Here is a 24975-nt window from a genome sequence, read left to right on the forward strand (position 1 = left end):
CCCTGCTAGAAGCATCTGTTATCTTTTCTAGCAATATCCTTGTTGCCTGGGATTTCTGTCATGATGGAATTCTTAATTTAAAAAATCTGCTTGCCCTAATCCAAGATCATAGATCATGAGCTAAACATAAACACTGGTGGGTAATCCCATCTCATCCCTTTACAGGCATTTATGAAATCTACTGGACTCCTGATGTAGCAGTAGTTTTCTTCATAGTGTATATTACCTGCTCTTCTAGGACTGGATGAGTCAAGAGAAATCTCAGGAAAAATCCACAGTATGAACTTCAAGACAAGCACTAGACAACTGTGGGGAGCATAGAAATTCATTAAAGCCTCGGTTTTCAAGGGCTAAGAATTTTCTACAATGTATAAAAAGTTGCATCTGTAAAATACCACCAAGTGTCACAAGAATTATCTAGAGTCACAAAGGATCAGACATCAGTATGGTTAATGAGATTAAATGAAGACTTATTTGGGTCTTCCAGAAAGATTAAGCATTGCAACATATGACTGCCAGAAGTGGCACCTTTATAGCATTGGCATCTTCAGAACAGACTAAATTTTCCCCCTGGGAAGTTCCTTGGGCTTCTTAAATTTCAGCGTATGTCACTGAGGCTAGTAGTCTGTTCTGAACAGCTCTGTTTGCATACGTGCTGTCCTTTTTGTTGAACCTTGGTCATGCACTTGGAGTATGACTATCTTTGCTATCCAGGCATAAAAATGCTTGCCACATGTTTGTTTGTAGCATGTGACTTTCAGCACTCCAAGACCTTGGGTAATAAATATAGAATAGAATTGATGCAGAGCGTGGTATGAAGACATATTGAATCCTAATAGACTTCACTTATTTATCTGTGTCTAACCTGTGGTTAGCAGCTGAATTTGGATTGTTTGCAAACTGGCATTTGGCTTTGGATTAAACCTATGTATTAGAAGAAAGATATAGTATGGTTCCTACACAGACAGCTTCCAGTGCAAATACGCTGGGTTGTGGATCTAATTTGTATATAGAAAAATCTCTAAATGGATGGTGCATTGCATTGTTGTGTTCCTGTTTTGACAGGGAGATTAGGCAAACTGTTCTGGGAGAGGAATTTTCCATGTGGGCTCAGCAATTGGAGTGAAGAAAAGTGACATATAAACAAACTCCAGAACATGAATAAAATTACTTTTTTGAAAAAGCAGAGAGATACAAATAACTGCCTAGTGTAGAAGGCGGAGAGTAGCATGCAGTGGCTGTGGCTGTGCAGTAAATTGAGCTGTATCAGCCTCCTCTTTGCACAGAACTGCACTTGAGTTTGTGTCCTTAACTGGAACAGTACAGCTCAGATTCTAAACAAACAAAAATCAAAACATTGGTGTATGGATCCCCAAGGATGGGTCACGGTTATTTTGTGCTGCATAATGTCTTAGCTTGTACACCTTAATATGAACAGGCGCGGTTGCGTAATGATTGCTGCTGTCAACCAGTACATTTGGATCGCCTTCCTTTAACCTATTAAAAAGCTGAGCTGTACCATTCCATTAACATTGTTTGTCCCCCATCCAACCTTTTCATTAGAAGAATGAAGGACAAAACTATATGCCCTTAAAAAGGTGTTCTTGTGAATTTGAAATGTGCTCAGTTGTGATCGTTTATACATCACTAACAATCGGAGGCTCTGAGTTTGGAGTCCATTTGGGAATGTGTTAAAAAAGTATAGGGCCTGTAGAGAACCCAGTTTGGCAGGTGGAAGGTGGAGGGAAGTTTGTACAGCCAAGTGGAGACTTCTGGGCTTGACAGGTCTTGTAGTTTCAGAAATAAAAGTAGAATTCTTTCACTGCTCCTGGCCTGTGTATGAAATAGCATCTGATTCCTTATCTCTGTGGGAGTTTGGGGGAGAAGGATGGACACTTCTCAGGCAGTGTGGAATGAGTGAAATAGTATGGGAGGTGGTAAGAGGGTGGACCAGGCAGGGACATGCATGGAATGATCTGCAGTTTCAGCCATTTGTTATGGTTGCACAGGGAAACCCAGAAGGTGGAAGACAGTTTTGAAAAAGTGCAGTGTCTCTCCAAAAGTAGCTCTGGATTATGTGGTTGATAGCTAGGTTGATTTCCTACAGCAGCCACTGCGATCTTAGTGCCAACCCTCCTGAGCACATGCCGGTACTCGTGAGAACTCGGGCACAGCAAATGGATAATGCCTCTGTTAGTGGGTGTGTGCCCGCTGGACCTTGTCATGGGGGACCAGGTCCTCTGCATGGTGAGAAACCTGCTTTAGCAGGATTTAATGCATCACACTTGAGGAATAATAAGCCTTCACAAGCAACACAGAAGTGTTTAATTCCTAAAGGACAGGCCTAGTTAAGTCACTTTCGGCCAGGGGCAATTGGGGGCTAAATGCTTTGTATGTAGCAATCTGTGCAATCTGAGAGAGAGGAGTTTGAGGGTAATTGCTCAATTTTCTGTCCATGTCAACAGGGAAAATGAGCAGCAGTGACTGAGCTCTGTATGGCAGGGAAACTGCTTGAGATGGGAGATGTGAGACCCTCTGTGGAATTTAAAAGGTGCTATCTGCAGCACACTGCTTCCTTTTCTGTAGCAGCTAAGAGCTTCTGCCACGTGCAGACTATCCTTTGTCATGAGGTGGGAGGGAACATGGGACAACCAAGCTGAAGTTGAAGGGCTTTATCCTCCCTTTGCTCCTTTCTTCAGCAGGGCATAGAGGGCTTTACTCTGCTTGTGTGTCTCTTTCTGGCACAGAGCAAGATAGGGCTGTTTCCTGTCAGAGTGAGAAATGCTAACATTCCTCCCCCACCTCAGCAATCTGATTTGTCCTTTGGCTAGAAGTTTCTTTGTTGTTCCTTTCTTGTCCACCAGTTCTGCACTGCTGTGTTGTATTCCCCCTGATGTCTTTCTCCTTACTATTTTGCCCTTGGATTTTTCTCCTCAGCACTTTATGGGAACTTATTAGCTAAGGTTGTTATCCCACTCCCAGGTATTCCCACATAGACTATTGCCCCACCATCAGAAGTCCCTTTCTGCTTTCCCTCTTTTACTCTTGGGATGCATAGCTCCTAGAAAAGGGCTTTTCTTGGAAGACTGGGATGTGATGTGTGATCTTCTGTCTGCAGGAACAACAGCTTGTTATTTTAAAGCAGATAGTGTGTGTGAATGAGACAGCTGATTGAAATAAAAGCCTGACTATGCTACATAGACAACTGGAACCTGACCTGCAGGTGAGGAAAGCTGCCAGGAGACAGTCACTAGATCTGCGCCCTCAAGGCAAAATCCCTTCCTGCCTGCTGGGAAGCCTCCTCAAGGAAGCAGAGCTGATGATTAGACCTTTCTATGCAATGTCAAACCTCTAGAAGGACGTACCCTTCTGGCAAGTGCCAGCAGCTCCTTTGCATTTGAACAGGATGAGAGTCCAGACTTTGAACAACAGAGGAGAAGTGGGCAGATGCCATGGTCCCCCATCCTTCTGGGTAGTGATATCCGTCAGGTGGGAGATCTGTAATTCAATAGCCATAAAATATCCAACACTTCTTGAGCTGCATGCAAGTATACACCAATGATGATATTGCTCCAAAGAGCTGACAGTAGAGCACAGTGAGGGTTATTGTTGGCTCTATCATTCCTGATCACTTTTGCCAGTTGCTTCCCTGGAGAGCTGCTGTTTATGCAGAGCGCACCAAGTGCTGGTGGATTCCAGAGGCCATGAGCTGCAAGCACAGCTGCAGTGGCTGAATATGAGGGTAAGAGAGGGCAGAATCTGCAGGAACAGTCAGGGATATGGCAAGTGGGTACTTCATAGGCTCAGAAGGGAGTGTTGGAGTGATTTGGGGAGAGCTACATGGATGAAAAGTTCTGAGCATCATTGAAATGGAGACAGAGTGAAAGACATGCTGTTTTGGAAGTGGTATGAAGGGGCTGAGAGTGTCAGTGGTTATTGGGTCTCTGTGACTCTGCATTTTGACTTCATGTGTGGCTCAGCACACCACAGCTCTGCCCTTTGCTACTCCCCCACCCAATGCAGTACTCTGAGTTTCTGTGCAAGGTCACTGAAGGGCAGACTTGGCCCAGTCTGATGGTTTCCACAGAGCTGTTGGTCCAGGCCAGTTTGAACTCCTCCAATAATTGCTGGCATTGTGATCTAGAGCCTGTGGTGCTGGAGGAAAGCTCTCTCTTGAGAGCCACAGTGGGCAGGGGAGAGCAGAGAGTATGTCCTGAGAGACTGTCTGAGGTTCTATTTGAAGCAGCAGACCACTGGCCAAGGGTCAGTGGGCTCCTTCATTATAAGGGAGCACACACAGCTTGTTGAGGGCTGAAAATGACAGTCTGGGGAAGCATCTTCTGATGGTAAATTCTGCGATATGGTGGATACACAGTCATATTGGGTCTGTGACTGCTGAGTCCATAAATGTATTTGACGGACTAGGTTTACCTAAAATACCCTTTAAGAAAAAGCTCTTGAAAGATGATTACAGAATTGAGACACCATCATTTAAAACTGCCTGAGGCAAACTCCTTTGAAAATTGCCGCAGTGGAGGGACAGAGAGAGAGCCGCGTAGCCCTTGATTGTAGTGTCGTTCCCTCAGGACCCGTCCCCCCTCCTCCTCAGTTTCTCATCTGATGTGAGAGAAAGCAGCAGTAAGATTCCTCATCTGTCTTATGAAAATCCGATTCTGAGTGGCTCTGATCAAACCCAGCTGGCTGTCAGCAGCGGTGGCCTTGCGTGGAGGGAGGGAGGCTTCTGAGGAGTTGCTGGATGTGGAGGTGTCATGGGTGCTGCCGATCAAAGAGGCATTTTTTAATAAATATATATAAGAAAAAATAAAAAACCTAAGGATTTAGCATAAAAGAAATGTAGTTTGTCTTGTTTTTCCTGTGTAACATGAAGAGGATGAAATAGAATCAGGCATGCCTGCTCCTGAACATACTTCCACAGGAGCATCCTGAGAAGCTGCTTTCCCTGCCCCAGTAATGCTCTAATGCAAAATCCCTTATCTCCAGCATTGTTGAAGAGGGTTTTGTGTTTCTGAGTTCACTAGACCCTCTCAGGACACCTCATACCTTCTCATCTGATGCCCCACTATCTTCTGAGTATGTTTTAGCAGGGGGTAGTGCAAGTGCAAAGGAACGGGGAGCAGCCTTTGAAAAGAGGAAAACACTGGAAAGGAGGGCAGGTGTAGTGCTCTGTCAGGGGGCTGTTGGTAAGACTAGAGCTGTGTTACCACTAAATGCTGATAACCTCAGGAGCATGGTGGACTCCAAGTCCTGGGCCTGGCCTCCAGTCTCTCCTGTCTTCTGCTGCTGCTGAAGAAACCTATGCATTAAGAGATTCCTCACCTTTAAAGCCGTTGGGGTCTGCTTCTACTTTTTGCATAAGCACAAGCCATGCACTACTGCTTGTGAAGCCCTGCACTGAGCCCAGCAAGTCTGAAAGGGCTGTTCTGTGCCTCTCTTTACACTTCAAATGACTGAAACTGGGCAGAACCTTTGCGTCAGCAGCAGCCTTGGGAAGCAGCAGAAATGCCTGATGCCTGTCCCCTGCAATATGAACACATCACACTATTGAGGCAAGCAGAATGTCACCCCCCAGCCAGTCATCCGTCTAGCTGAGATGCAATATTATGCAAGGCAAATGTATAACCTTTTAATGCAAGGCTATAGGGTCAGTACTGAATCTGCTGTATGACCTTCCCTAGATCCTGTGACTCCTCTGGCACCCGCCCACAGGGTGACTTTTCCCATCAGCTTGGCCAGGTTGTGCTGTTACCATCCTCTTCTCAGAAGGAGGCTTTGGGACATGGGATTCTCAGGTTATCTTCTGCTTATCTCAGCTTTTGAGACAATGCTGTGGTAGCTGTGGTACTATCTGCTTTTCACTCTACTGTTTTCATCTCCCTGCTGGTTGATCAGGCGGGTATGCTGCTCCATGTTGGCCTACTAGTAGGGCAATTTCAGTCAGGGAAAGACATCCCTGTGAAATTAATGTCCCAGCATCCAAAGAAGCATTCTTTATTCTCTCCATTTGCCTGCTGCTCTCCTGAGAAAGCTTCCAAGAGGCTTCAAGCTTGTTTGTGTGTTCAGCAGAAGCTGTCTGTGTCCCTTGTTCTTTATGTTTTTTGACAATTTTTTTTGCCTGTTGCTTTCCGCATTTTTACTTTTTTTTTTTTTTTTAATTCTCCATTTTTCCACTTAGAAAAATTATTTATTGCATTGAGATGCACTAATTAAAGCCATTTTCTGGTATTTGGTTACTGAAGTGTTTGATGTCTCTCTGACAAGACCATGAAATGCACAGAGTGTCCACAGGGACAGAATTTGCTGAACACGGTGCTTTGTAAATGAGGGGACACAGTGTCGCAGCAGCTCATGAATATGAAACGCCCATGATGCTACCTCAGTGGACTTGGGAACACAGATGAATCCTGTCATGTGCTAAATGAGACCAATTTCTTTCACTTAACTTCATCTTCAATCAGACCTTCCATTTGCCTGTTTAAAATTCCCCAAACGTGATGCAGAAGGTAACAGCATTCAGTAAAACAAAGTTTTGCAGCAGCAGAGATATTGTAATTATTTCAGTTCTATATTTTGTGAGCAAGAACATAAAATAGAGTTAGTTTCATTTTTATACCTGCTTGGTGGTAGGAGACTGCCAGCTCCAGAAGCCACTGCCCTCTTTGTGTTCTCTGGATATGGTGGTGTGTGCACAGGGAGGGCAGCACAGTACCCACCCCAAGAGTGTCCATTCTGAATGGCCTTTGAAACACTGACCCAGCTGGGGAAGTGTATCAGACTGTGTGAGATGGAGTCTTCTTTATTTATGGGTGCCAGGATTGGGGCTCAGGGTACACTTAAAGCAGCTTAGGGGGTAAGCAGCACACTCTGACTAACTGCGGCCTGAACTGGAACATGGTTTCTAGATGCAGCTTTGCCAGTGATTTATTGCCTGACCTGGAAGAGGTTCTATCTGTCCCTATTTATGCGCCATCTTGTATCTAGCAGACAACTTAGTTCTTTGGGACAAGAAGCAGACCTTACTGGGAGTTTACAGGATTTTAGGCGACCCAGCCTGCAGGTGTTGCTACTAAACCAAAAATCAACCCTGCTTGGGAGGGGAGGTGCAATTTACCAACTTCCAGGAGCAGCTGGATATTCAATTGGTACAGGTTCTCCCATCTCCTGCTTGTTGCTTTCTGTGGTTGTCTTCTTTGCCTGTCAATAAGTTATTTGCTAAGGGGTAAAAAAGGTGATGTTTAGTACATATACTTTAATATGAACACATAAAGCCCCCCTTTCTGTATGACTTGAAAAGCTGCTGTTCCTTGCTTGTTGTTTGACTGTCTGCATGTAGCATGGGTAGCCTTTACTCTTTCTCCTCCATCTTCTCCTCCTCCCATTCACACACTTCTGTCTAATGGCATTGGTGCCTTTCTTTCCATAACTTAGTCACAAAGCTCATTTTGTGTAAGACCTAGCTAAGTTCAGCTGTTCAAATAAAGCATTATTCTTAATTATATGCTGAGACTTAGATGTTCTGGGACAACCAGTTTTGTGCAGTAACTTAACTCCCCAGTTAGCCAACATTTGGTACTGGTATCTCCTGCCCCACCATAACTTCCATATGAGTAAGTTCATTTTGATTTCATTCTTTGTTCACTTGTTCATAACAGTCTGGGAGGTGGAGGGGAGTTTGTCATCTAGCATTTGGTGCTCACTCATCTTTGCACCAGGCCATTTGTTCACTTCATTGTTCAGTACATTGAGCTGGTATCTGTGAAGGTGTGTCCTTTTTTGTAGTCATTTCTGAGGTTTGCCTACATGGGCATGAGGGCCCAGCCAGTAAAGTATGTGCCAAGGTTCTGCACCAGAAGCACAGGTTTATGGAAAATGATCTGAAACCCCCACAATGAACAGGGGAAGAAAAATCTGGGTCCCAAAGCAAAGCACACAGAGTGGGGGTTTGCCATACAACTTTGTTGTTGGAAAAAGATGTAGTGGGAGATTGGGAGGACATCATCCTGTGAACAATACTGCATGTACTAATGTTATATGTAAAGCCTCCCTGCAGCTAGTGGGAATATTAAAAGTAGAGCATATGCCTACTCTCTTGCAGCACAACAGCCTGTGCTGTGCTATTTCCCCTGCAGCTGACACCGTGCCACAACTTAGCTGTGTTACCAGAGCTTATAGGTAAAAAAGATGTGAGTCTCAAGAAGAGTGACAAAAACAATTAAGAGGCTGGAGAATCAGTGGGGTAAGGTTGGGTCCTTGGTGATAAGTGAGAGCTGAGACACTTTGCAAACTGTACAGAGAGAAGGGAGAGGGATTGTACTGAAGTGGCACCATGGGAATTGGCAGAGGGAAGAGGTAGTTATGAGTAACAAGTGAAATAAAGACCCAAATATTTCAGGAATTATTTGTCCCTGATAGCAGTTAGCCCAGGGACCCAACATTTTCTCAAAATCTGACACATTTCTGTTCTGTTTTCTGTCAGTCTCACAGTCCTAAAGGGCATTGCTTCTGCCTAGAAATGGGCAAGGCATCTGCACTTTGCAGTAGGAACAAGCATGCACTGGCCTTTGTTGGAGGGGCTGGCAGGGGCCTCCACAGCTTTTCCAGCTCTTCTGTCTGAAATATTTTCAAAGTATCTGTAAAATCTTGGAGCCTTGAATTTCTTTTGGAAAGAATTTCTAAGCAATCACCTGAATTTTGCTAATACAGAGTAGAGGTAGTGCTCTGCAAGGGGTTTAGAAATCTCTCCATGGGATTCAGTGGCAATGAGATAAAATCAGCACTAGAGAACCCAGAAGTCTTTGTGAATCTGCAAAATGGAAGGAACATCATTGAGCAGGGCCCTAAGTTTACAGCTTTTTCTGGTGTAAAAAGAGATCAACAAAAACAAAAGAGAAGTGGGAAGAGGAGACTCCTGAAATAGCTGCCAAAATGAGCACGGAGTGAAGAAATTCAGTTTCCTGCAAATACCTTTTACGAGTGAAGAAATTCAGTTTCCTGCAAACACCTTTTACATTTCTGCTGTCAAAAGTGGGTAAGGATCTGACTTTCTCTTGCTCTGTGTGTGAAGACAGCTGTTCCCAGGTAGTCTTTAATTTACTTGTGCTTGCTGAGAAACGTTCATGGTCTCTTTACAAAAGGATAAATTAGTTCAGGACAGGTTAAACAGTTTCTCATCCCCATGCTCATTTTCCTGGACTTAACAGGGCACCTCTGCACAGAGCTTCATTCCCTGCCTTGGACCAGTCTGTTCCCTTCTTGGTCCTTGTTGCTTATATACAGGGACTTTCTCCCACATTATCCCTGAGCAGATTTTACCAGCTGCCTCCACATGTTGGTCTGTCTATCCCTGGAGATGCTTTTGTCCCATGAGTGCATTTTGCTACAAATTTTACCAAGCGCTGGGAGTCTCTGCAGGGAAGAGCCTGCGGGATAGCAGCTTCTACCAGGTATTGTCCTCACAAGCAGAGGTGGGGAGATCTGCCCCAAATGCCCAGCGATGCACAGGTGAGACATTCCTTGCACTGGCCTCCTCTGCCTTATGGACAGCCTAGGGGCTGTTGCTGCAGTTTCCTTTTAAATGTCTTTGGGAAGTTCGCTGCAGTTGGAGAACCTCTTCACAGGCACCTGCTCCTTGGGAGCTAGAAGGCACAGCTCTGCTGAGGCCGGCCAAGCTGTCACTCCTCTTGCCATGGCCATGCTGGTGACAGCCCCTGTCCCGCTCAGCCTTCCTCCCGGCAACCAATTAGCGAGAAATCCCACTGTGTGGCCGGCTCCGGAGGGCCGCTGTGCCGGGGCCCGGCTGACCCGGGCGCTGCTGCAGCTGGGCCGGGGCCGCCTCCTGGCCGGCGGGCGGGGGCTCACGGCGGGCGTGCCGCAGGGGAGGGCAGCTGACACCCTGACAGGCGGCCGGACTAGGGGCTTCTCGGGAAGACCCTGCCCACAGCCCTCGGCACCATGGGTGGGAATGTCTCTCCAGCTCCTGAATATTCATCTCAGCCTGGGCTGAAAAGCGGGGCAAAGCCAGGCTCAGCTGCCTGCTGCCCTGCAGCAGTAGCGTTGCTGCGCTGCCGGCAGAGCTGGGAGCAGGCTGCTCATTGCAGTGCCGACGGGCCAGCTCTGCCTGCCTACTGGGCAAGTGAAACCTTTTCCCTGAGCCAAACCAGCTTCTCCATGGTTTGAGGGCTCAAGGTCTCTGGAGAGCCTTTGTGGTCTTGAGTCTTTAAAGGAGCTTTGTATTGATGTACTCTGTTCTTGCTTTGAGCCTCCAGTTACTTTGCCTTTTCTTTCTCCTTTTTTTGCACTAACTTTTTGTAGTGCTTTATCAAATGACAGACTGTGCAATGCTTTCAGGGCCTTGGTTCTGTAGTAGGATGCAAAGCACACTCAGTTCTTCCTCCTATCCTCAATTCTTTTGTTTCTAGCATCCTTTTTAGTTGGAGTAGCCATTGTCCTTGTGCTGGGAATACCTGGTGACCTTCAGCCATTCCAGTATGACACTGGAAGTCATGAAAAAGGTTTGTGACAATACAACAAGACGTGTTCCCTAGAGTTTGTATCTGCTAGACCACCCACACTTCCTTCCTGAGGAAGGTCACAAGCCTCTGCACAGCCTGAGACCCCAACAGCAGATCCTTCAACATGCAGTTTTATGTGGATTCTCTCAGTTTGTGCCCCATGTTACATTTTTAGAGAGTGAAAAGGTGACTGGTGTCTGAATAAATGATAACACATAACAAGCAAATTCTTGTCAGTTCATGATGGCAGCATAGGCAGCAAGGTTTAGTACAGGTGTCTTCTTCCACCTTCAAGGTTGTGTTCAGATGCATAGTCCATCGCCTGTAGAGCCCTACCTGGATTAATCTGTTCCTCTTGCAAGATTTCTTGTGACTTCAGACTTCAAAGTTTTATTGCCTTGTTTAAATATTAAACAATATATTTTTAATTATTGCTAAATAACCATTTTGTGTTTCCCCCAATAAGAAACGGGGTACTTCATATCTGTGAAGCAAGGGAACCTTTGTCTTCAGTGAGAGGAGAGCACAACACTCCCCACTTACTGCTGCTGCTTTCTCTTGTTGCAGACATTCCTGTGATCCCTGACTTGGAGGATGTCCAGGAGGAAGATCTGGCCATGCAAGTGGCAGCTCCCCCCAGGTAAGAGCACTGCCAGGTGCTCTTGAGGCTCTCATCAGCAGTGCAAACTGGCTCGTGAAATTAAACCCATCTTACTCATGCTCTTTGGATGTCAGCAGCAGTGCTGTTCAGCAGGATTTGTTGTGGTCTTTTGTGACAGTAGTGCTGCAAGCTTAACAGTGCAAAATTCTTGTTTCCTATTACACAGAGAAAGCAATTACTGCATATTCTCTCTATATATTAAAAAAAAACCCTACAATAGAATAATGTATTTGATATTGCAAAATCAAACTCTCAAAAGTAGGGAATTTCTTGATTTAAGGTTGCCTTCATAACCCCAAGTGTCTCCAATGCACATGCATTATCACACAGACTTTAATTTTGATGATTGTAGGCTGCTTTGCCCTCCACAGGATATCCTTCTTACTCAAGCATGTTAATTTGCAAAGTACAGTCCTGTTGTTTGAAGGGGCTGTTGCAGAAGCCTTGGAGTCAGCTCAAGGGAGACCAGAAAGTTTTAAGAAATGAAAGTTTTTTTGAGTTTTATCTTAAACATACCAGGAAAGTGTTCTTTCCTCTAATGGGCCTATTGCCAAGGTCACAGACTGGGATTTCTGCTGATCCTTATTTGGAGGGGTGGGATGTTTTATTCCTGGCCACAGATGCCTCTCTCACAAGTGAGGAGTAGTTATTGTAATTATATAGCTGTTAACAAAAATAATTGACAGTTTATGTAGTAAATTTAAAATTACTGTGTCTCTCACTGGAATTAATTTCTTTTTCTCTCTCTTTAGTTTTTTAATGAAGTGATCTGATTCTCCTATATTCATAGTTTTCTATGTAGAAAAGACAAGTGATTTTCATGGACAAATACAAGAAAATTCATTTAATAAAAGTCTTTTCTATAGTGTTGGATCACTTGTGAAGGCAGGTGTGGTACAATGGTGTATCACCCCCCTACACCATGTTTTTCTTGGAAGGCTACATTTTAGGTAGTCATATTTAATTGCTCTGATGCAGCTCAGACATAAAAAGCCAAAAATCCCTATTATTCTCTAGCTTGCATGGTGTTGCTCTCACAGGCTCCTTTGCTAAGACACTGGGGCTGTTTGAATGCTCACTGTGGTCTTCTTTTCTTTCTAGCCCTTGCAGCTAGTCTGTGGATCTTCTTTTGGCATGCTGGTTTCTCTGAGGGAGTCCATGCTTGTTCCACATCCTATTTTTATGCATGTGCACACTCTGGTACATAGATTTGTCAATGACTGATCATTTGCTGACTGAGTTGTGCTTCTGTCTGGGTACTTCCATCCTGAGAGTCTGCATGGGGGATGTGGACACTCGAGATGCCACCAGATGACTGTTCATGCCACCCTTCTCCTCACATGTGCTGCCACACTGACACTGGCTTGTTCTCTGACCCTTTCTGGCTGCAGTGTGCAGGTGAACCGAGTGCTGACCTACCATGACCTGGACAAAGATCTAATGAAATATGCTGCCTTCCAGACTCTGGTAAGTGGATGTTGCTATGGGCTGGCCAAAGTGAATCCCTCTCCTTCTGGGCTCGTGTCATCCTCCACAGTGATACTCAGCTGCACAAAATACACAGCCTTATCATCCAGAGAACTTGCAGTCTCCCTGTAAGTCTGTTCCTCTCTGCAACATGGTTTTTGTACTTGTGTCTGTAAATAACGTGGATATGGTACCTGTTTCTTAGATGAGGTTCTTGCTGTTGTCCTGGACAAAGTGACCCTTATGAGGCAAATGTGGTGATGTCTAACAAATGTATCTGGTGAAATGTTGGTGTTCATTTTCCCAGTGTCTGTAAGACTGTGATTCTGTATGTTCATAGGATGGGGAAGTAGACCTGAAGCTCCTCACCAAAGTTTTGGCTCCAGAGCATGAGCTACGAGAGGTAAGTCTTTGTTTTGTGGAAACACCAACAAGGTAAAAGCTTCTTATGTGTCTCAGACTTTACTAGGAAAGGAAGCCTTGTCAGTGGGGGAGAGAAGAGATGTGAGGAGGAGCTTGTCCAAGCTGTTGGAGGTTTGATTTCCCCAGCAGGTGATCTTTAAGATAGATAGTGCTTTCTTGGTGTGAGTTTATGGCTTCACTATGACTGGCCCTCTTCAGTATGCAGGGGTTGGTCAGGAAAATGTGCAAGGCCTAGTACTGTCAGAGATCCCTGCAGAAACAGTGCTTTGTCCTTTGGTGGCCACCATGAGCTACAGTGGTTCTACAGAAAAGTACAGAGGGACAAAGGCAGAAAGCATTTTGGGTTTGGGTGGGAGGTTTTTAAAGCAGGACAATCTCAATATAACTGGGTGGGCAGGAGCTCAAGACTTGTAGCAAAGGATTTCTGCAGCTTTGAACTGCACATGCTTCAGTAGAAGTGCAGAAGAGTGGAAGGGCTTCTTTCTATGCCCTGCCTGGGAGTATCTAATATTAACAATTATCAACAAATATGTCCTTTTTGGAATTTTAGAACATGAATAATTTTGTCCACGTTATAAAATTGTAGCAGATATTCACATTTCATTCTGGCTAGTATTCCTGCTCTAGCCAGCTGAATCTGAGACTTCCCTGGTCAGGGCAGTTGCCTTTTGGTTTCTTTCTTTGCTGTTCTGGCATTGTTCAGAGAACTTTGGGTGACACAGTAACATTTCAGCATGTTTGTCTTTTTTCCTCTTGGTAGGATGATGTCAGCTGGGATTGGGACCATCTCTTCACAGAGGTGTCATCAGAACTAGTGACTGAGTGGGACCTGGGACAGTCGGAGAGGGAGGAACACCTCAGTCTCCCATAGAGCTCTGACACACCAGATGTCTCATACATCCATCTCCTGTAAATAGTTAAGCACTTAAATTTTCTATTCACTTGTTTGTATTTGAGAATTTATTTCAGACATGAAAATAAATAGGACCTTGCTTCATAGAAAAATTGTCTTGGGAGAAGTTTTGGTTATTTTTTAATAAGAATTTTTGTTCTCAAAATAAATTAAGAATTCTAAACACAATAAAATATTTACTTATAAAGAGTCATTCCACCTCAATAGCACCTCTACAGATAACTGCAATGGTTGATCTTTTCTCTATGGAAATGCTGCCTCTCTGGAGTGGACCATCATACAATGGAGTGTGGTTTGCACTGATGGCTATCAGAGAAGCTTGGGCTGATACTACTTGTTTTCATAGGACATCCAGGTTACCATCTTCCTCACAACAGACACCTCAAGTTGTCAGAATATCTGATTTACATTTCATCCAGCAGCCTCAAGCCTTTCCTTGTTAGTTTAACCTCTCTCTTGGAACATTACCTCTGTATTGACTCAGGATGCAGCACCACCTATTAAACTGCCACTTCTTACAGCCCCTCTTTGAGGTTTCCCAGCTAAATTTTGACCAGGCATAACCTCACTTAGCTTTTGCAATCACATGAAACCACAGCCTGAATGGAGATCGCTTCAGGCATAGGTACTTTGCAAGGAAAATGTTTATTCCATGTGTGTGAAAGAATGGAGGCTGATGCTCTCCAATAAGGTAGTTCCCTGGTGGGTGTCTCCTTGGAACCAAGTAACTCACTCTTATTGTCATCTTTCTAAAGAAAAACTCATTTTGCTGTTAATACCTTGTCCCTGTAGCACCGTGGTCATTATTTGCAGGAAACAGTAACATTACTTCTAAACCAATGTCCTTCGAAGCCTTGCCCTGTTGGAGAATCTTGCTATATGCTTCTGGGGAGTGCAGGTGCTGAGAGGAAGCTTGCTGTGCTGCTTTTCTTTGCTTGTTTGGTTGGTCTAACAGAGCACTGCATTCCCACTTTTGTGACAGCAGGACAGGTCAAATAGCTCACTGTGAATTCACTACTCTGCAGAATTTCAGGTGAGAGCTGACATGCCAAACAACTTTACCAACCAAAAAGAAGGAGTCGGACCCCAGTCTGGGGCCACAAAAATAATGAGAGGCTTATCTGTCTTTTACAACCAAGACATCTTTCCTATAACTAGAAAATTGAGTGAGGCATAAGCTTGGGAGGCCATTGTATGGAAGATAATCCTAAAATCTTTCTCTGAGCAGAAAAACCTGTTTTGGTAGGAGCAGAAACTTCACAGCTGAGCTAGCATCTACTTTTCTGTGACACTTATGATTCCTGGCCAAAGAGAATTTAGAATGCTTTGTACATCCCAGGGAAAAAAAAATTGATTCAGCAAACTATAATAGGTTACAACAAGCTAGTCTGAGAGGGAAAAAAATGGGTGCTTTGAGCAGCTGGGGACCCTGGGCAGGGATACTCTGTAGTGGGAAGCAGGTGTGTGGGGGCCAGGCCTGTGCCCAGTCTGGGACCTTGGTAACCCAGCAAACACCTGAGTAGAGCTGGAGAGAAGGGCTTGAAAAAAAATGCCAGCCTCATCTTTTTTATGGCAGGAAGAGGTATCTTTGATTATTTAGTCTGACCTGCTATAATATAGGCCATGGCAGAGTCCTGTGAGAGGGGGCTGAGGTTTGCCTGTCTTTTAGAAAGGCCGACAATATACTTAAAACTCTTTTCTGGTTACTTTTTAATAGATGTTTAGCCTTATGGTTTAAAATCTGCTTTATTTCTAGACTCAGTTTTTGAGTTTCATCTTTTGTTTCTTGAGCCTGCTTGCTTTCACCTTTCCACAACCACGCTGTCAGGTACTTTCTCCTTGCTTCGGTATTTATGTGCACTGGGATCAAGTTGTCTCTTTAATTTCCTTCAATAAACTTAACAGACTGAGACTTGTTTCCATGTCTCTTCCATTCCTTGTGCAGCTGGAGGAAGGGAGGTGGGTGTTGGGCTCCTGGCCCTTCTCCAGTAAGCTGTTCCCACCCACCTTCCTTCCACAGTTGTGTTTTGGTTGCAGTGATGGGAAGATGAGTAAGTCCTGTTGCTTCCTCTTTCTCAGGTCCTGGTGCTGTTACACGCATGTTACTGTCCTTGCTAAAGAGCAACAATGAGCTGCTCTTTCATGCCCAGGCTTGTTGTGCACCAGTGTGTATTGGCTGTATTGACAAAGCTGCCTCAGGAGCCCACATTTCTGACAAGTCCTGTGGAAAGAGCATGCAGGAGAGGAAATGGCAGGTGTAACTTCTCCTTCTGGACTGCAAAGCAGTTGCTCTGGTTGATCCTCAGATGAGGTAAGAAGAGGGAGCAGTTGTCAAAACAGTGTCCCCAGTTTCTAGGAACTCAGATCAGCCCTCTGGGCTGTGCCTGTCCAAGGCATAGAGAAGTATTCCCTTGCTGTTTCCACAGACCTTGTATTGCAGAGGGGTAATGCAAGGTACAGCGGTGTGCTTAGGGCCACACAATGAATCTTTGGCAGAATCAGGGTTAGAAATTAGGAACCTCAAGTTCCCAGTTCAAACATGGCTTTCATATACCTGGCAAGCATTTTCCATCTTCAATTCAAACATGACAGTTCAACGTAGAGCAGTCTTGCTTAGTCTGTATTCTGCTCTGTACTTACACTGCTGAGGAACAGATGCAAACCCATCAAGGTGTGTGTGTCAACAGCATGTTTAGTCAGTGAGCTGGCATGAGGTGTCTGCCCAGGGACTCGCTGGGATTCTGGATGGGTGTAAATACCTACCTGCAGATAGCTTCGGGCAGACTCTGAGTTCAATAGAGCAATACTGGGCAAATGGTGAGCCTCATCACAGATAAAGTAAAATAAGTGCATAAAGGAAAAATTAAATCTAGGTTCTATTGGTTTTAGAAATCTCTGGTTTTGCTTGTAATAATACATATGATATTTATAGGCTTTCATGGTGGAGATGCCTTACTAGAGAGCAGTTTGATGGGGGAATATTGGGGCTGAGACAGCCTAGGAAACACTGGAAAAAATGGAGGAAATAAAAGCTGAAAAAATGCCAGACCCAGAAACTTTCCATTAAAGAACCTCTTAGACGGACTCTGGCTGGCTGTTTTATTAAGTGTGATAAAGTGAGTGGAGGTGGGGGGGAGCTCCTATGTTAATAAGTTGGAAAGGCACTGCCGTTCCTCTCTCCAAAGCATCTCAGGGAAAGTGGAATTAATTCATGGCATATGCTCCCAGCATCTGCCGCGGTGACCCGGAGTGGCGGGAGCCGAGCGCCAGCAGTGCGAGCCAGAGCCTGCATCCCCAGCTCCTCTGCGGGCCTTGTGCAGGGCAGCTGCCTGTGGCTGGGCGTGGGGCGCCGTGGCTGCGCCGGTGGAGCACTCCCAGCTCATACTGCTGCCTGGCCTGTGACTGTCACAGCCCGGGCCACAGTAAATCTGCCTCTGAAGAAGGAGAGATGCTCTAGGCTTGGGGAGGGAGAAGGGGATGTTTGGATATAAAAGAGACCAGTTTAAATGAAAGCTAATCCAATTTGTCCCAAACAGCCTAAATTCCTCCCATAGCATTCCCTGACCAAGACCTCCCTTCTCCAGCCATCTGACTTGTTCTGTCTTGCTATGAGTTTTCCTCTTCCTTCTTACCCACCATATCTTTACAGATGATTTCATCCTCTCCTTGAGAGAGAGAGCAGACATATTTGGTGTTAGATGGGATTTCATTCTCTGTTTAATGGCTTCTGGGAAATAACTTATCACATCTTATTTCCCCTTGACTGACCCAGACCACTAGTACACAGTGCTGTGGTAATCTTTGCCTGTGCTTCATGATCTGCCCATTTCCCTCAGGAAAGGTCATCCAGAGCCAACCGTCCAGGCTGCTCTTTCCACCTTTTTGGACAGCTGCCTGAGATATGGGACACTTTCAATGGCCTGGAGAGCTGACAGAGCCGGGAGAAACTGGAGTGGTGGGTCATCCCCAGGCAGGTCAGAGATGCCCCATGCTGCCCACATATTCTTCCAGCAACTGCTCCTTGCAGCTTCCTCACTTGTGCTCCTTTTTGAAATGTGGTGCCCCAGTCCTGGGCTGTGCAGGGATGGTGCTGTGCCAAGTGAGGGCCAAGGCAGGGCAACATGGGGGATGCGCAGCTGTGTGCCCTGGTGAGACCAGTCCTCTCAGGGCCGTGCTTTTTCCAGGGGAGTGACCTGCACCCCTGGCAGTCTCAGCCTAGGAAGGACCCTGATTGATTCAGTCATGAATGCTGTGTGGCATGGATGTCCAGAGTTTCTGAGCCCACTAATCCCTCTGCCATGATCCCTGGGGAGATGAAGCATTTCCTTCTAGTGCCCTGTTACTTGTGTCTGCCCTAGCAGGCTGCTCTGCACAGACCTCACTGGGGCCACAACAGCTCCATGCCATGGGCTCTCTTATCAGGCTTCATCTCCTGTCACTTTCAGGACCACTTCATTATCCTTTTATTAGCCCTCTTCTCCTGCTTATCATTATTAATAATCACACTGGATCAGCTGGAGTGCTGACAGCTGCCCCTTGTCTATTCTTTCTGTCTATTTTAATCCTGCCTGCTTATCTGAAATAAACCTGATCCTTTTTCTTTTAATTAAAGAAATTTGGTGAGCCAGCCCCTCCTCCATGCAGAGATAGGACTGATCACACCAGTGATACGGAGGGAGCAGGAAAAGGGGCAGATTACTGGGTGGCAGTGTTTTCCACAGCCCAAAGATACGGGATGTCAGAGTAGAGGCTGGAAGAGATTGAGGCACATGTGTTGTGAGAAGAAACACAGCAGTGGGTCATTGTGAGGTACTTATTTTGGGGTCTCTGTGTCTGATCCAATGTATTGATGCAGGGCTGTGTGCACTAGTGCAACACAAACAAGGGAGGTCTGTTCACCTCTTTCTCTTTAGCGTGGGTGACAATAGCAATGTCAGGCTCAGAGCTGATGTGAGTGGCCTGTATGAGTGGCCAGGGCTGCAGTTCCTACAGGGGCTAGAGGAATTTGTTTCTCAGTGCTTTATAGTGCTGCCAGAAGATGCAAGTGCTGGTCTTCATAGGTGATGCTCCTGCTTTGTGCTCCCACAGGCATTGCTTCCTGGGGCCACCGATCTCATTCTAGTCTATTAAAAATGCCTCACTGGGCAGTTTGCTTGAGGTGAAATATTTGTGATGTCTCTAGGAACAGGTCACTCAAGGAAGGGCTGTGCAAATAGGCTGGGAGAAAATTGTTGTGCTAATTCACACTTTTATGAACCCATAAACTCAAATCTGCATTCATTGCAATCTGCAAAGTGACTGGAGTGTGGGCTGAAATGCTTAGAAAGTGTTAATCAGGGGTCCGTAACAAAGCAAAACGCTCTGAAGTGCAGCAGCAGGAGCTTGGCCATAAGCAGCAGGAGTATTCAACCTTAGTGCTAAACAGGCCAGTTCTTTGGCTCTCAAACGCTTCATTTCAGATGCTCACGTTGCAGGTTGACTGAATGCGTATGTACCCTCTGCTACAGAATATGGCAGCTGGCTCAGATTTGTAGGGCTGTTTCACCCGAGAGGCTGTGGGCCCAGGAAGGGTATAGGGCAGAACTTCCTGATGGTCAAGTGAGACTGTAGCTTTGAAATCCTGTCAAGCAGAGCCATGCTGGCTTCTGTCCCTGGGCTTCTGTTGCTTGTGAGTATTGCAGCTGACTGGGATGAACGTTAGTTCAGATGTTGGTGATGGAGCTGCCCCAGTACAAATCCATGTATGTGGCTTCGCAGATCATTTAAAAATATGTGATTCTCTAGCAGTCACAAGCAAGAATTGTGTATGGTGACATTTATGCTGTTGCTTCTATGTGAAATGTCCTGCTGCTTACAGAAAATCTTTTCATCATTACTTAATGTTGAACAAAATGTTTGGAAGACGAGAACATGAGAACATGCAGGATTCAGCTGCCTAAATGATATACTGTTAATTGATCAGCTTTTATTATCTGACCCTGGTCCTTCAGCAAAAATCCCTCATTTTTTGGACCCAAGTAAGGAAAATTTAAAAAATTTTTAAATTTTTAAAATTCTCAGGATGGTTTTTGGCCCTGGAAATGATGAAGGACACTGTATTTGGTGTTGTGAAACATTTTGAGTCATCCAAAAGAGATGGACTTGCTGTCCATGTGATAGACGGATAGACTGAAGTCTTGCTCTGATCATTATCCCGATCAGCAGAACTACTCACAATGCCAGGAAAATGCCTTGGGAAATTGCCAAAGAATTTGATCCAGTTCAAGCAACCTTCTGAGTGCCTGGAATTCCAAAGCCAAATTTGAGCTAAGCCCGTGGCTCCCTGTGGCCTGCGATGTTGTATGTGAGGATGGCTATAGGCTTGGTGAATCAACCTCACAAATAAAGGGCCAATAATAGTTCAGGCTATGGTAGCTGTACCTGAGCTCATGCACAGCTAGTCCAGATCTAACCCAGAGGGACAAGAAACAGCCTGGACTTGCCCTACTGAGTGCTGTAAGTCCTCTTCTCTAGGATCTGAGCTAGTTCCTTTAAAGCCTCTTAGTATTGGCCTCTGTATTGCTCTATGCCCCACAGAGATACTCTTACTCACTTCCATGGCTTTCAAACCCATAGTCCCCAAGACTTAAGATCCTGTGTGTCCCTGTGCATAGGGGATTGGATGCTCTTAGTTTCATACAGTGGGACCAGAATTGTAGGCTGATAATTCAAGCTCTCCAGGGTCCCACAGTAAGACTGCGATACAGCTAGGAACTGAATCCAGCATCTCTGATCATCCGTCCAGTTTCACAGCCACATTTCTTTGCTAACTGAAATTATGCACAAGGACAATATATTTGTTTATTTTGACTTTCAGCCAAAAGCTACAGATCTCCTTCCAGATGTTTATAAACACAAAGTAAATCTTTATAGTCTCTGTACAAAGCATCATCCTCAGGAACAGCACCAGCACACTGCCCACCTGGTAGTATGGCCGCTAAGATAGGAAACTGTAATCATGTCCTGCAAAAACTGCTTTCTACCATAGGGCTGCTCTGCTTATCCTAGAAATAGCCAGGGAAAGGGATGAGTTGTGAATGAGCCTGACTATTTTCCAGGGCAAACTCTGGAAGTCTGAAGCCATTAGGGCTCTTCAGCCTGCTGATGTCTGTACAGAGAGTTCTTCTGCTGAGTTCAGCAGAAGATGACCGTGAAGTAGGGATGGAAAATCTCCATCTGAGAGATGCATAGGCCATTCGGAAAGGCTTTGGCAAGTCATACAGTAGCACACTGCCTTAAGCATAACTAAGGAAATGGGGTTTTTTGTTTGGTTGTTTGGTTGGTTTCTTAAGTCACATGGTGGTCAAGAGCCATTAATAAAACTATGAGCCCTGCCTGTTTCAGGGCCTGTATGCTCTTGTCAGAGGGTATCCCAGCCCCAACATAGTTCTTAAGTGAGACTGGTTGTGGCACTGTCTGTGACAGCTTCTTGTGACATAAAACAGGCAAAGAGAGAGCTCTGTAAGATATCTATGCATGACATGCAATTGAGTATGGAGTTTGGAGAATATTTGTTCAGTAAAGGCAATGTCACATTACTCAAATGTACCTGGAATAGTTGTGTGGGTCCAAAACATCCATCCTTAACTTGTCAGATAAACAGGATTTTTGTTTTCATAAAGTGGACTTCTGTCTTCACCATACTGGATACTGGTCTTTCCTTGGGTGGAGGGTGTCCCTGTGCCATATAGAGCATACCTGTATCTCACCAGCTGAGCAGGTTCTGTCTTGCTGGGCCCAGGGATCTGTTTGTCTATCAGTATAACGTGCACATGCACCAGTGATGGCTGGGGTTGGAAGTATTTATGGCAATTAAAATGTTTTGCCTGGAAGCTGTTTTGGGGCTTTTTTGAAGTGAGGATTTTCAGACTTCAAGGTGTTAACAGCCCCTCTAAACGGTTTTGTTTTTTAATTGCAGCAAATGACTGTGGAGCCATTAAACATTCGCCTCTCTGCAGTTGTTTCCAAGCCCTTTCAGTCCTTCTTCTATTTATTCTGTTTAATTCAGTCAGGTAGCTTCGGGGCAGTGAAGATCAATACTTTACTTTGATAGAAAAGAGTCAGGTTTGAAACATAGAGATAAAACTGACACATTTTGTATAAATTTAATTAAAAATGCACCTTTAGTGGGTTGTTGCAAGCACAAAGCCAGACCTCCATCTAGCTATCGCTCTGTCTCACTCCCTGTCTCTCTCTTCCCTTTCTTGTTCCTAACAGGAAGATCTCTAAATCTGCCTCACCAACAAAGCACCTCCTTTTATGATTTTTGTCTTGAAAGTTTAGCACTGAGGGAGCAGGATAGAGGGGATGTGAAATTCTAAACAGACCTTCTGCTCTCTCTCCGGTCCCATTCCTTTTGGTGGTGGCTAGGGGAACAGGGAAGGAGCCAGCTCCCCAGTGGAGAAAGGAGAGGGAAGAGGCAATTTAAAAAAAAAAAAAATTTTAACCCAGCAGATTGGACACCCTGGGGCACTTTCTGTTTGGATCTGTAGCTTTCCTCCATTCCTGCCCCCTCTTCTTGCTTTGTTAAACTGAGAATTATTTTTCTGACTACACGTGCATCCCTGATCCCACTAGGACAGTGCTGGCTACAAGGCAGTGTCTTTATTCTCTCTTTTTCCTGCCCTGCTCCCCCTCATTTCTTCCCTCTTCCTCTGTCCCTAACCCTGCTGCCAGTGGGCACATTTGTCTTGTGTTTTATAATATGGCCCCTTTCACCCCCTTCCCTGCATCTCTCTCTCTCTCTCAATCCTGTTAGGCTCAGTTCATTTTTCACTTGAGTGCCTTTCCTCCCAGACTTCCCTCTCCTCCAGCCTCCCTCTGCTCAACACCAATAAAACACACACAACACAGGTAGAACAAGGTGCCAGGGCTCAGTGTGACAAACGACTCACACACCACTCAATAACCAGGGCTGTAAATTGCCCTCTCTTCACCCTCTGCCGCCTTCTGGGGACAGCAGCTTGGCTGGGCCCTTGCAAAATGGGCTGTCCTGATACAGCGTGGGATCGGGAAGTCCAGTGGGAACTGGACACTGCCACCACCGTGGCAGAGACTTTTCCAGCGCTATCTTTTGGGGTTGTGGGATTTAGTGTCTTACTCTCTCCCCATGGGGCCATGCTGCCCAAGGGGCTCCAGGGACTTGTTGGAAAATGAGGGTTGTGTCACTAAGGAGTGTGAACGACCTGTCTGGTCTACACACCACCTACTTAAGTCATATTTTGTGTCTTATATATAAGAGTTTCAAGATTTGTTCCATCCATACAAGTTTTGGGAGAGTTTTAAATGGAAGGATGATTCCTGAGGGTCTCTGTTCCTGGGCTGGCAGCTCTGGCTGAGCACCATGTCACCTCTGAGAGCAGGGCCTCCATGGCTGGTGTTCCCTGTGTCTGCACCAACCCAGCTTAAGCACCTCAGACACCTACTGCCTACTGCTGGTCCATGGCCTGGCCTTCCCTGGGAAACAGCATTGCCCTGGCTGCGCACTCACCTTGCACACTGTGCTGCTGCAGAGCTCACGGGCCTGGAGCTGTGCACTCCTGTTCAAACAAACTTACAGGAGAGAGAAGTAAATCACCACCTGAGAAAAAGAGACCACCTGTCAAGGAACAGGCAAGAGCAAACAAAGGGTGACAAAATAAATGTGAACAGCACCTCTCACCAGCCATCAGCACCTGCAATTGGTTCTTCTTCGGTCTTTGAAAGCCCCATATGCTTGGTACATTATGGATGGTGTGGAGAAAGGGAGCAAGAGGACACTAGGCAGATGTCATTGGGAGAGGCTGGACAGAAAGAAAGGAAAGGATCTAGGAGATAAGCTTGACCCTCATACACAGGCCAGGTGAGCTTCTGAAGAAGGCTGAAGGACAAAGAGGCACAGCTGCATATACTGATGCAGCAGCAAAAATTAACCTGCATGATGGGGCAAGGAGAGGTGGTGTCTGCTTGCCTCTCCATGGCCCAGGTGATCTTGGGGTGTGTGTGGCTGGCTGTGGGTCAGCATTCAGGCAGTGCCCAGCTTCAGGCAGAGCAGGGGCTTTAAGATCCAGCGGCAAGGAGCAATGTGCAGCTACTGCACAGAAATGTACTCTTTGAATTCCATTGTGTCTGACTTTAGCTGTCAAACTGCAGTGAATTTTGCTTGAGAATCAGAAGATGCTGTACAGGTGGTGCCGAGTTGTTAAGCAAGATGCAGAGTGGGGTCCACGCCCAATGGATTTCAGGTGCCAACCCTTCTTGTCTTAAATAGTTGCCAACTCAGGCAGATGTGCATGTTTCCTGTTACTGGTTTCATTTGGCTCTGGGATTCCTCACCATCTCTCCCTGAGTTAATTTGTGGCAGTAATATATGTGGAACATCTAGCCTTCTACTTGCAGAATGCTGCATTTCAGCTGTGAGTGAGGAGAGTACTTTGTATTCTTTTTACTAGTGCTTTAGCTCGTCAGTGTAAAAAGAAAATACTCATCTTTGCATCACCCTGTCCCTCATCCTGTGCTGGTGTCTCTGCTCTGCAGCTCAGGCTGCTCAGTTTTACCAGCAGTAAAAGCACTTCACCAGCTGTAAAAGCAGAGAGTTTCCTTGCTGAGCTAAAGCGTGATGGGTTAACTCTGTCACTTTGTCTACATACTATCGGCTGGAACACCAGTTCAGGTTCTCCTGAGTGATTCGTGGAGGTGAGCGCTGAGGGCTGGTTTCTCAGGGAATGCGCCGGGAAGGAGCGTGCCGCACAGCGCGCGTCTGAGGACCGACAACTCTCGCGTCTGCTGCCTTTAATCACGGCAAATGAAAGTTTCTAAACAGCGGAAGATGCCAGGCTTTGTGTTCTGCCACCGGAGCTGCCTCTGCGCCGCCGTCAGTGCCGGTAATTGCAGACAGAAGCTGCTTTGTGTTAAAATGGCATCGGTAATTGAAACGGAATTCAGAATCAGGACCCTGCAGGCAC

At 45.6% G+C, this 24975-nt stretch overlaps 1 protein-coding gene across 5 annotated transcripts in view; it reads left to right on the forward strand.

Moving 5' to 3' along the window:
- IFT43 (intraflagellar transport 43) overlaps nt 1-17035 on the forward strand; it is a 46392-nt gene extending 29357 nt beyond the window's left edge. For 3 of the 5 annotated variants that reach the window (XM_038138564.1, XM_038138563.1, XM_038138561.1), the window contains exons 6-9: nt 11097-11169; nt 12582-12657; nt 12998-13060; nt 13841-14079. In XM_038138564.1, the coding sequence (XP_037994492.1) occupies nt 11097-11169; nt 12582-12657; nt 12998-13060; nt 13841-13951 (323 nt within the window). In that variant the 3' untranslated portion in view covers nt 13952-14079. Of the gene's footprint in view, nt 1-11096; nt 11170-12581; nt 12658-12997; nt 13061-13840 lie in introns of all 5 variants that reach the window. The other 2 variants (XM_038138562.1, XM_038138560.1) reach the window with 2 other exon arrangements.
- The last annotated feature ends 7940 nt before the right edge of the window (nt 17036-24975 follow it).

This window comes from Motacilla alba, chromosome 5 (assembly GCF_015832195.1).
Source record: "Motacilla alba alba isolate MOTALB_02 chromosome 5, Motacilla_alba_V1.0_pri, whole genome shotgun sequence".
NCBI lineage: Eukaryota > Metazoa > Chordata > Aves > Passeriformes > Motacillidae > Motacilla > Motacilla alba.